This window comes from Myotis brandtii, unplaced genomic scaffold (assembly GCF_000412655.1).
Source record: "Myotis brandtii unplaced genomic scaffold, ASM41265v1 scaffold112, whole genome shotgun sequence".
Classification (NCBI taxonomy): Eukaryota; Metazoa; Chordata; class Mammalia; order Chiroptera; family Vespertilionidae; genus Myotis; species Myotis brandtii.
Window position 1 is genome coordinate 8,333,493 of NW_005353838.1, and position 13,147 is coordinate 8,346,639.

At 32.4% G+C, this 13,147-nt stretch overlaps 1 protein-coding gene across 7 annotated transcripts in view; it reads right to left on the bottom strand.

Moving 5' to 3' along the window:
• KIAA1715 (KIAA1715 ortholog) overlaps positions 1 to 12,264 on the bottom strand; it is a 66,569-nt gene extending 54,305 nt beyond the window's left edge. For 4 of the 7 annotated variants that reach the window (XM_005857607.2, XM_014546109.1, XM_014546122.1 and 1 more), the window contains exons 1-4: positions 12,146 to 12,263; positions 10,343 to 10,384; positions 9,405 to 9,592; positions 1,663 to 1,721 (exon numbers count right to left, since the gene is read on the bottom strand). In XM_005857607.2, the coding sequence (XP_005857669.1) occupies positions 1,663 to 1,721; positions 9,405 to 9,592; positions 10,343 to 10,384; positions 12,146 to 12,172 (316 nt within the window). In that variant the 5' untranslated portion in view covers positions 12,173 to 12,263. Of the gene's footprint in view, positions 1 to 977; positions 1,066 to 1,662; positions 1,722 to 9,404; positions 9,593 to 10,342; positions 10,385 to 12,145 lie in introns of those variants that run through there. The other 3 variants (XM_014546115.1, XM_014546099.1, XM_014546124.1) reach the window with 2 other exon arrangements.
• Between the last annotated feature and the right edge of the window lie 883 nt (positions 12,265 to 13,147).

Below are 13,147 nucleotides of genomic sequence, written 5' to 3' on the forward strand. Positions count from 1 at the left end.
TGAAATTTCTTTTGAGAGCCAAATTTTTTAAACTTAAACTATATAGGTAGGTACATTGTTATTAACTTAATTAGGGTACTCCTAAGGGTTAGGAAGAGCCACGCTCAAGGGGCCAAAGAGCCGCATGTGGCTCTCGAGCTGCAGTTTGCCGACCACTGTCTAGGGAACTATAAAATAGGACTGTGCAATGTTGAGTGTACACTGGTGTTTGCAATAAGTCTGGTCAACATGTTGTATGATTTTCCTCCAACAAATTTAGCTTTTCTGATACAGGCATAGATTAAGCATATAAATGTTTTTAACTAGGACAGGGTTTTGGCAGTCGCTGATTAAGCATATAATTATGTTTAAACAGGGTATGGTTTTGCCAGACAAGTAGACTGGGAAAGAGGGCAAATGAATCAAGAGAGTCTGCAAGGGATGGTCAGGGCTAGACCACAGAACCTCAACTGGGTTCAAATAATGAGCAAGAAGGGCAGTTTGAAAGTCATATATCTGTACGACCCTTATCTGGATCCTGAGTCAAACAAACAAAATACTTTTAAAGCAAGTTATATTGATGAGATAACTAGAAATTTAATACTCTCATATTTAATGATATTAAGAATTCTTTTCAAAGAAACAAATGAACAAACAAAACAAAACCAAAAAACCTCACAGATACAGACAAGATTGGTGGTTTCTGGGGGGAAGGAAAAGGGGAGGGTCAAATATATGGTGATGATGGAAACTAGACTATTGGTAGCTAGCAAACTATAGTGTATACAGATATCAAATTACAAAGTTGTACACCTAAAACTTATGTAATGTTATTACCCTATGTTAACCTCAGGATTTTTAAAAATTCTTTTCCAGCTGTTATAATGTATTATGTTAATTACTTTAAAAGTCTGTTATGGATTGATATACTTGGGATATACTTCAGAATAATAATACAGAAGATAGATAAGTGGGGATAAAAATGAAACAAGATTGACCATGAGTTGAAGACTCTTTAGGCTGTATGATAGCTATAAGAGGGTTCATTATATTATTCAGTCTACTTTTGTATATGTTTGAAATTTTCTATAATGAAAAGTTAAAACAAAAAAACAAAACACACAGAAAAAGAAAAGTTAAAACAAGAAAAGAAAAAATAAGTCACACATATTTTATTAAAAATTAAATTGGCATCTTTGGTTAATTATAGCTCATAGTTTTAAGACCTGAAAATTCTTAAAATCTGTACACATACAGAACAAATACAGACTATTTCGTCATAATTTGCATATTTCAATAAAAACAAAAGCCTAGGGGCTGTGAGGTTACAAAGAATGGTGCAATTAATAAAATAAATCAAAAGATTTTTAACTGTATTTTACTCCATAATAACATAAGATTTATATAAAGATTAATTTAACAAATATAATTTCTCTTGACTTAGATGAATTATTTTGTTTTGTGTAAATAAAAATTCTAAATGAATAAGACAGAAATAACACAAATGAAAAGTAGAACCATCTTGATCATTCATAACCTTTCTTATGCTTCACAGTAAACAACTCTTCAATATTTACCATGTTTGTCATTTCCATATAACATTGCATAACCTGCCATTTAATTACAAACCAATGCACTATGAGTGTCCTAATGCATTTATACAAACTTAGAAATTTAACTTACTATTTCTTTCTGTTCTCTTGGAAAAGAAGAAGATAAGCACTGTTCTTATGCTCCAGATGCTACAAAGGTGGCAAAATTCAAAAACAAAAATCATCATTAGAATAAGTAAATTAGAAGCCATATAAAATTAAAACAAATACACATTTCCCATTAGAGTTAGGTTCACTGTTTCCTTTTATATGTTGAAAATCAAAAAGTGCTCCTTTCTTTCAGAGACATCAGAAGTCTACTTGTGCTTTCAAAAGAGTTCTCAATCTAAAATCCATGGGCCTTCTGAGGCTCTTTTGAATTGCAAAATTGCCTTTGTTTAAATAAACGCATTTCTCTGGAGAGATCACTGCTTTCATTGTTCTCAAAGAGGTCTATGAACTCCACAAAAGATTAGGAACAAAATTTAGAATCCCTTTCTACTAAGTATCAACTCTTAAGACAGTGGTTCTCAACCTTGGCTGCACATTAGAATCACCTGGGACTGCGCTCACAAGATAGTCACAAGTGTGTTCTATTTCCTGGTATTCACATCTTTGTGTAGTCCTCTCTCATTAATGTTGATCTGTGTGACCAATAGCACATGGCAGGAGGGATAGTATGTCACAACAAGATTATGTTATAAAAGATTACAGTTTGTATCTTGGACCTCCTTTCCACTCACTATCTTTCTCTCTCTTGGATTACTCGTTCTGAGAGAAGCCAGCTGCTATGACATGAGGACATTCAGGGAACTCTATAGAAATGCCCTTGTGGCAAGGGACAGAGGTCTCTGGCAAACAGCCAGTGAGGAGCTGAAGCCTGCCAACAACTACATGTGTGAGCTTAGAAGTAAATTCTCCAGTCTTAGTTAAGCCTTGAGATGATTATAGCCCTAGCCAACAGCTTAAATGAAATTTGTACACTCTGTATATGAATAAAAGACCCTGAGCCAGAACCACCCAACTAAGCTGCTCTCTCATTCCTGCCCCTCAAGAACTATAAAAGATAATAAACATTTGTTGATTTAAGCTACTAAATTCTGGGGCAATTTGTTAGACAGCAACAGATAACTCATACTTGCTTTTTATATTGTTATTTATTTTTATGATCTGAAAACACCAAATAACTACACCAGATTCCCACATGGTACTTGAACAGCTACCTAAGCACTAAAAAACCCCTGAATATTGTCCTTATCAAGGAAAGGAAGATGAGAGAAGAGGTTAAACATAAGGCTCATAACCCTCACGGATCCCACAACAGTAAAAAAGTCCCATGATATTTCTCCACTTCAAACAAATTGCAATAGTGGCAAGCTGAGAGATGAATTAGAAAAAAAGTACAGGGAACAAAAACAGAGAACATGAGAGAAAAAATCACAGAGATAGTGCCTGGAATTCTATAGTAAATCAGTAAATTTTCTTAAATGAGTAGATACTTTTTAAAAAACATAAGTAATTTTTGCCCTGGCCAGTGTGGCTCAGTTGATTGAGCATCGTCCAATCCACAAAAAAAACTGCTGATTCGATTCCCAGTCAGGGCACATGCCCAGGTTGTAGGTTTGATAGCTGGTCAGCAACCGATTAATGTTCCTCTCTCACATAGATGTTTCTTTCTCCCTCTCTCTTTCTCTCTCCACCTTCCTCTCTCCCTAAAATTAATAAGAACATATTTTTTTAAAAAAACCAAACATGTAATTTTCAAAGTGTATAAACTACAAGAATTGAAATAGACTCCCTTACTTCAAAACAAAACTCATTAATCCACCATCATGGACAATAAATTCTCCTTTTGGTTTTGATCAGAACTACTGCAGGAGAAAATGAGCTATCAAATTTCCATGTGTCAAGTCTTCAAGACTTGAAAGTGCATGTAAGTTATTCTTTAAGGCTAAATTAAATTAAATTCATAGCATTTTAAAAATAAAATTTCGAAAAAGAATTAAAGTACATCAGGAATCTATGTTTTAGTTATCTCAAGAAAGGTTTTTCTCTCCAAATTAAATATAATTTGTGAAAATGTGGCAACATATTTTCTGAAGACATTAAAGATACCATTACTGACTCCTACTTTGAGAAACGTGACATAATCAACATTTCCCCTTCCTCTTCTGGAAATAACCCAAAAAGCAAAATCAAAAATTCCTTTTCTGGTAAAACTAAAATATAGCTAAAACCCAACCCTCAAAATATGTGTTAGGGCTCCCAAAAGCAATGGAAATCATGCAGGGACTAAAAAGAGTGGAAGCAGAGAAGAAAAATGGCTTATCTCACAAAGAAGTAGCAAGAGAAACTTCTCAAAGTGTAATAAAGCCTTGTTTATCACAATGAAAATAAGACATACATGCTATAGGCAGAAACTGCTTAGTTTGGTCCCATCAATGACACAGAGAAGGCGGAGCTTAAAGAAAAATCATTCATTCATTCTGCCAAACTTAAGCGCTCTCTTTCCAACAACCACATAAGCCCTATCCAAGTTATTGAAATGTTTTTAGGTGAGATTTAAATACTATATAAAACTAAAAATGAAAAGATATATAGGTCTCAATATTTATAACTATGTTGACTATTTTGTCTGTTTATTTAACTATCAAAGGTTTTAGCAAGACTAATCTTCATATTCAGACAGAAGAAGAATGATTTATTTTGATATAAGGCAGGCATCAAGCTTTATATTTAATTTTTATCTATTTTTCGGTATAACTCAACACCATTTCCTCCCCCCCAATGATTTGAAATGTCATCTCTATCATATATAAAAACCATACATAAAAAATCCTTTGGGGATTTATTTCTGGATTCTGTGTCTCTTTCTTTGGTCTCTGTATTTATACGCTGTACCAAACTTTTAATTAATAAAGTTTTATAATGAATTTGATGCCTCGTAGGCCTCTGCTTCTCATTCTTCTCCTTTTTTAGAATTTCCAAAACGATTTTTAGGTGCTTATTTTTCCATTAAAAATTATAGAAGGGTGCATTGATTTTTAAAGCATTGTTATTTTTATTATGATAACATATTTTTTAGATTAATTCAGGGAGAACTGATCTCATTACAATATTGAGTCTTCAAATCAAAGAACAGGATGTGTCTCTTAATTATGTCTCAGTACATAATTCTTTAAGTATAAAATCTATCAAGTGAATATCTATCAATATTCAAATATTATCAATATTGCAAAGGGAATACTTGCAAAATGATTTTCTTACCTACCAAAGTAAATACAGTTTACTTTTGACAACACAGATTTGAACTATGTGGGTCCACTTATATGTGGAATTTTTTTCAATAAATGTTATTTTCTCTTCCTTATTATTTCCTTAATAACATTTTCTTTTCTCTAGCTCACTTTAAGAATACAGTATAATACACATAACACACAAAATATGTATTAATCAACTATTTATGTTATCATTAAGGCTTCCTGGCAATAGTAGGCTATTAGTAGTTAAAACTTTGGGGGGTCAAAAGCTATATGTGGATGGATTTCTAGCTGCATCAGAGTGAGGGGGGGGGTCAATTATATCCTCCTTGAGTAAAAATATCAGGAAATGTTCACAGATATCTTCTCCTTTAAAAGCCAACTATAGTTGATGAGAGATACTTTGTATTCTTATTAGAGTGCCATGAAACAAATATTTAACTTTCTTCAAAAGGCTACAAATGATCACTTCTCAGCCTTTTGGCTGAAATCAAGCCAAGTACCTGTTTTTATCAGTGTAAAAGACTACAAATTGTGTTTTTCAACCTTCTAGCTGGATTGAGAAAATATGTTACTAGCTAGTTGGAAGAAGGAGGTGTGTGAAAGAGGCATAAAAATTATACAATATCAAAGCCCTAACCTCAAATGGCTTTCAATTTAGTACAGCAGGGATTTTCAACCAGTATGCCACATCATACTGGTATGGCACAAGAATTTGTAAAACATGCAATACCTGATTATTTAGTCAGGAGTACTGACCTCTTTCCCCTTACACTGTCAAATAAAAAATGACAACAGCCAACACAACAATAGCGGTCTGGTGTGAATAAATCAATATTATACCTTTTTAATTTTTTTTGTCAGATTGGCAAAAGATTATTCTTTGGTGTGTCACGTAATTTTAGTAATTAGTTTATGTGTGCCATGAGATGAAAAAGGTTGAAAATCACTGTGGCAGAAAAACATTGCTTGTAGAGTCTGTCAAGATAGAGACAAAGCTTCATGGTTGTTCGCTCTTAGAAAATGAACCAACTCTCGAGGTAATGCATATCTGCCAGCATAATGTAGAAATACAAAAATTTAACTGTAACCCATATCTTCCCCCTCACTAAGCATTAATACTCCTATGAAATAAGGTCAGCATTTATACTATAATTTCATTTTAGTAAGAGTTGCAAAGATCAGAGACATATATATTATTGAATCTGAAAGGCAGAAAAACAATAGGTTGAAATCACAGCAACTTTCTCCATATTACAACCTGAAAAGAAGATATAATAAAACCTCAAAGCATCTTATGTAATATATTGATAATCTACCATAAAAGACAATTTTGAAACAGTTATTATTATGCAATATATGCTTAGCCCTGAATCCATGACTTCTCAGTCCAGTAAAAGTATTTGGAAAACCTGGACTCAAGAGATAGTCACTTTTTGCACTTATTGAATAGATTTCTAAGCTGTGCAATCAATGAAGACAGTGATAAGTAAAGCAATACATTTTATTGCTCCTTTTGCCTCCATTTCTTTAAGCAAACCCTCAAAACTTTTATTTCCAAGGGAAAAGAGTCCAGGGATAAGCTTGAGCAATACTCACACTACACACAAAAGAAAATGTCCTTTGGTAAGTCTTCTTCTATCTACCATAACATCCACTTTCACGTTGTTGTATTTTATTTCATGCTTTTTTGACTGTCATCAATCAGAAGGACAATTCTATTCTTTGTTGGGTAACTGTTCTATGCTTCCAAGAGAGAAAAGTTCACTGAAATAGAAGCTGCAGCAGTTGAGAACCAGGTCACAGATATGAATGAGACAAAGTGAGAAATGGCTCTGAAGCTTAGCCAGCCAAGAAATACTAGATGCAGGTGATGCAGAACAGTCAGAGGACACAGTAAGAAGAATAAAGCTTCATACTCAAAATAGTAGAAAGATCAAAATGAAGAAAAACAAATATTTTTAAATAATTGAAATTTTTCTACTTTTAAAAACCATTAGTATACGATTTGCAAAAAAAAAAAAAAATCTTCTGAATCATAACAGCAGTTCCAGAAAATCAGTTTGTGGGTAAAAAACAAATATTTTTAAATAATTGAAATTTTTCTACTTTTAAAAACCATTAGTATACGATTTGCAAAAAAAAAAAAAAAAAGTCTTCTGAATCATAACAGCAGTTCCAGAAAATCAGTTTGTGGGTAGCCATTAAAATTAGCACAGTAATGCTAATTCCCTTTCCAAATTTCTTTTCTCCCCTCTTTTTATGAAAAAATACAAGGAAAATGAGAGAAAGCCACACAGCATTATAAAGTCTGCTACTAGACTTAAAGTAAGAAGCATTCCAAAAGATTTCCAAAGAAAAATAAAATGGCAAGACATTTATTCTGTAATGGTATGCCCTCAATTTTTGGTTCTTTTTTCTACCTACAAAGTTAAAATTTTATGAGCTCCAGGAGTTCCAATTTGAAACTATACCTTGCACTAAAGACTAAAGAGACAAAAAAATTTTTTATTATAGTAATCCCTAAGAAAAAGATCCTATCCTTCCCCCATGTCAAACCAAAAAAACTAAGAATCACAACCTTGATTCCTCCTTTTCCCTTACCTCTTATTTTCTACCATCAAACTATCTCAGTTTTACTTCCAAAACACAAGTCATCTACACATCTCCACTGCCACTGGGCAATCCAACCCATCTTCCATTTTTAGATTACTTCTGTAATAGCCTCCTCCCCATTTCTACTCTTGTCCTCCTAATCTCTACAAAGCAGCACACATGATCCTTTTAAGTTAAATCACAAGCCATTCTTCCATTAAAACCTTTACAAACTTCACATTTCACCCAAAATTAAATTCAAACTTTTCTCCATGATTCTCCATGATCTAGATCAGGGGTGGGCAAACTTTTTGACTCGAGGGCCACAATGGGTTCTTAAATTGGACTGGAGGGCCGGAACAAAAGCATGGATGGAGTGTTTGTGTGAACTAATATAAATTCAAAGTAAACATCATTTCATAAAAGGGTACGGTCTTTTTTTTTTTTTTAGTTTTATTCATTTCAAACGGGCCGAATCCGGCCCGCGGGCCGTAGTTTGCCCATGGCTGATCTAGATCCTGCCTGATTCTGCAAGCTCGCTTCTTCTCCATTACAAATGCCAGATATACCTATCTTTTTGACCCTTAAATAAGTCATGCTCTTACTTTACAGAGTTTACATTTTTTATTCTCTCTTCTTATACAGGAGAATGACTAGAAAGATCTCTCAACTCTTGAATTTTGGTGTTGTTTTTAGGACTTAAAGAACACATTGAGCCCAGCTGGTATGGCTCAATGGTTGAGCGCCAATCTGTGAACCAGGAGGTCATGGTTAGATTCCCACGCAGGGCACATGCCCAGGTTGCGAGCTCAATCCCCAGTAGGGGGTTGTGCATGAGGCAGCTGATCAATGGTTCTCTCTAATCACTGTTTCTATCTCTCTCCCTCTCCCTTTCTCTCTCTGAAATCAATAAAAACATATTTACAAACAAATAAATAAAATAGAAAGATTATCCTAGTGGGTCTAATATAATCTGTTAAACCCTTAAAAGCAGAGCTTTCTACACCCGAGGGCAGAATACAGCAGAAGAGTCAGAGAGATACAGCAGAAGTTGAATGAAGATTCTCCCCCTAAGAGACCCTAGATAAGATCCCAGACCAGCTAATAACCTTGTCTTAGACCTGTAAGACCCTATATAGGGAACCAGTCAAGCCTTCTGTTCTCACCTGCACAACTGTAATACAACAAATGGGTGTTGCTTTAAGCCACTAAGTTTGTGGCAGCAATAGAAAATGAATACAAAGGCCATTCCCTGACCCCCACCTCCTCCCCAGATTGTTTGAGGGCCCCTGTTAATCCTCCCATAGCATTTGGCACTTCTTTTTCATAATATTCATCATACTTAGTACTTAATTTAATGTATGCTGTCTAAACTCTACAGTCAAAAATTTTGTATTTTTGTGTACCATACACCATTATAATCCAATGTCTATGCAGTTGGTACCCATAAAGGTGTATTGACTGAATGGACAAATTTTTTATTCAATTCTCAATCACATTACATCTTCTGTAGTGTACTAAATTATAAAATATTTCTATCATAAGGGCCAATTGTTTTATAGCAGTGATTAAAAAGAGGGGAAAACAAATAGAATGAATGGAATATATTCAGAATCATTGGGGCAGTTTTTCTTTTTGTTTTACAAACCCTCCCTCACTTGCCACTACCCACAATTTGAAATGCCCATTCCATGCCCAATACACGTAGGGAAGATTGACCTCTATTAGAGAATCACAAAAGATTGCCAGAGTCTTTATTACTAATGTCACTGGGTCATATTCCTCAGGTATGTTGAACTATATGAAAAGGCTTAAAACATCATTTTACTTTTTTAAAGAAGTATTTTTCAAAATGCAAAAACAACACATATTTATTCAATCTGAGACATTGCTTTTTTTCTAATTAAAAAAAGACTAAATATATTAAAACTGTCTAATCAGAAAGAGGAAAGGTCAACAAAAAGAACAATTTACTTACATCAATGGGAAAGTAAAAAATGGGAGTGTCATGGCAAGTCTTGCTGTAAGTTCATCGGGAAGATACCACAAGTATACAATTAAACATGTAAACAGATAGAGAATTGAGGAGTAAAGAATTAATCTTCCAACCCATAATTTTTGTAGTCTCTGATTTTTTTCCCTAAATTCTTCCAATGCTTGAATTTCCTGTTAAGAGAAAATTATTTTATACTATTTAATCTCAAATTTCCTAAACATGTTGACAAAAATTTTTCACATGATAGAGATTATAAAGAACTCTTAAATTTCAATGAAATAGAATATCTTAATATTTTAAAATAGAACATAATATGAAAAACTAAAATTAAAAATAAATAAAAATACCTATTCTGACAAATCACTTTTTTAAATGCAATATTTTAAGATACCATTTTTAACCTATCAAAAATTGGAGGTTTGAAACTAGCATCAATAAATAGTCTTAAATCAAATAGGAATTCTCCTGTATAAGGTCTATAAAATATTTGGCTATAAAAAGAATTAATAAATATTGAAACAGTGATCTATACTATATTTTTCAATCCATTCATCACTCTCAGTATTCCCAAGAAATAGCCATTTTTAATAATCATAGAAAGCATAAAAAGCTGTGAAGTTTGCAGACTAATAAAAATTGTTGCAGACTATTTTATAATCTACTTTATCCACCTGTAACATTGATTTACACAACGCTGTACACATCTAATTCCATTAGAACAGGCTCTATTGCTTGGCACAATCTTAAATCAGTGATAGACTGGATTTTTTTGAGATTATGTAACATCAGAGTTTTCATGCTTACTCTCTATCATCTCTAAATTCCCATACCAGATCCAGTCTCCAAAATAATATATACTAAAATAGTATTTACATAATACCTAAAATGGATTTAAAACACCCCAGAGACAAAGAACTTACCTTATCTATATTTTCCAGAACTTCTACAGTTGAAGGTTTTGTCTGTTACAGAAACAGAAATGAGACACAGCATTAAAACTTGTTATTGCAAATTTAGAAACACCTTGATTTATATAATCATAAAAGAACACTTTAACCGAAAATTGTTTTTTCAAATGCTGTCAAACTATATATATTCCTGTTTATTTATAAATAAAATTTAGATTTAAATAAAAATTATAATTATAAACAAGACTATATAAATAAGATTAAATAAGCATTTTTCACTTAACGTCTTTTTAGCCCTAGAAGTACCTTTAACTGATAGCTCCATTTTTACCATTCTTAAACACAACAGAACATATTTTTATCAAGAGAAACAAATTTTCCTCCAACAAAATTTTCTTAGATATTATTAAAAAAAAATCATATATTAAAAATTCAAGACTAAAATTAGTCTGATTTTCTATTGCTAAAACGTCAGTTAGGACTCTGGAGGTCTAAATCATTCTGAATTCCTAAAGTACTTCTCTGAAGATCAGATTTTAAAAAGGCATCTAAAAATACTTCATTAAAGCAGAGCTTGTTTGTTAAGGGTGTTTTTAATACCACCTAGAATAAAAACCAGCCAAAATGACTCATACAACACTTGAGAAAATGTTTACCAATTATATACTCAACAATCTAAGTGGGTAATGAATATCAATTCATTGTAGTTCCCACAAGAGTTGTTAACATTAGGTTGAACCATATGAAATTGCTATTTATTTAAGTCAAAGCTGTTGAAAATTGGCAATTTCATATGGTCCAACCTAACACAAGAGACAAAAAAATAGATAAATTTGATCTTCTGTAAAAAGGTTTCTAAAGGAGGGCAGGGGTAAATATAATGCCAATCCAAAACAGAGCAGTTCCAGCAATAGCTGAAAACTAAATTGTGTACCAAGTATTACTAGACTCCATTATTATGGTAAAAAGGAGTCTAAAATAAGCAAAATAATTTTTCCTAGACCAGTGATGGCGAACCTTTTGAGCTCGGCGTGTCAGCATTTTGAAAAACCCTAACTTAACTCTGGTGCCGTGTCACATATAGAAATTTTTTGATATTTGCAACCATAGTAAAACAAAGACTTATATTTTTGATATTTATTTTATATATTTAAATGCCATTTAACAAAGAAAAATCAACCAAAATAATGAGTTCACATGTCACCTCTGACATGCGTGTCACAGGTTCGCCATCACTGTCCTAGACTATATTACCTCCTCTTATATTAGAGAAGAATATTTATCAATGTATTTTATATTTTCTAGCTCTAAAGTTGAGCTATTTCCTCTAAAGAATTAACCAATTAAAATCAGACTGCATTTTTAAATCTGTTTAACCTATATTTCCTGAAAGTATATTTAGTGTGACTTCAGTAAATATTTGCAACAAGTTTTAAGCAAAGAAATATAACCTGTAAAAACATAAGTACTGTATCAAATACTATTTTCAACTATCTTTCAAATAAGATTGAAATTTAGGTATTATGAGAAAAAAACAAGAAAAGATAACTACTCATACATAAATACATAGAGAAATAAAAACAATTCATAAGTCAGAATGAAATAATTGTTAAACAGAGACATTAGACACCTATATAGCAAGTAGAACTCTGAAGTCCAAATAAAAAACTAATTTGTAAGAGAAGAAAAATTAGAGTCAGGGATAATATCAAACTACTATTCAAGTCTACATCACAAAGGAGACTCTCACAAATAACTTTATTGGACACTTTCATATCAGACTAAAAAACTGACTGTAAAGAAAAGTTAACTTACCCTCCATCGGGAAAATAATCCACCCATCTTTTAATTGTAGAAACTGGGCACAATGATAAATATCATCAATTGTCCAAAGAAATTCACAGCTAGAAATAAAACAAGCACTTAAAAAATTTAAGTTACAACACACAGCCTATCCACTATAATTTAGATGTTGTAGTACTCCTTAAAAATACTATAGAAGATTAATTTCCTTGGACTCCACTTATGTGAAATTTTAATTTAGACAGTCTTGAAATAGAGTCCATCTTTTAAAAAATCCTTTCTTCCAAGCTAGGACATATTTAAAAGTGAAGATAAAGCTGAAAAAGCTTTTTAATGGCAAGGCATTTTAGAAGTGTATATTCTTACTACTTTGCAATTTTCTGTTCTTTAAAGTAAGTCCCCCGTATTGTTCTTGTCAGAAAAGTTTTAATCTATTATTTTCATTCTACATGACTAAACACAACTTTTTCTTTCAGCTGTCTCCAACTAGTTATTTGAAATTAAAGGTATTTTACAATGTTTAGAATAATATCACCTTACAAATAATAATATAGAAATCCAACTGGATTTAAATTAGAAAACAAGGTTTTCAAGGCTACCTGTGACCTTGAGTAAATCATTTCATGTTTCTGAACCTTAATTTTCTTTTCTGTAAGTTAGAGTTGATGCTATCACTTTTCACAGAATAGCCTTCATTGTTACCATTTTACAAGAAAATTAAGTTAAAGAGGTTTAGTGATTTGTCCAATAGCTCAGAAAAAAACATGGCCAAAAGCCACTCTATCTTCAGAGTTCTCATCTGTTCACTACTGTTTAAAACCCAAATAAACATTTCTCTCTAAAACTGTATCTAAGTCCCCCTCAGGTTAGTTGATCTTCATGTCAGCTATCTGTATAGCCTCTTCATTTAGTTGTTTTTCTATTACTCTGAAATGTATTCTAATATTACCATATGCTTGAAAATGTATCAGCAATTATATTCTAAATCAATATACCAGTCAATAATTATACAAT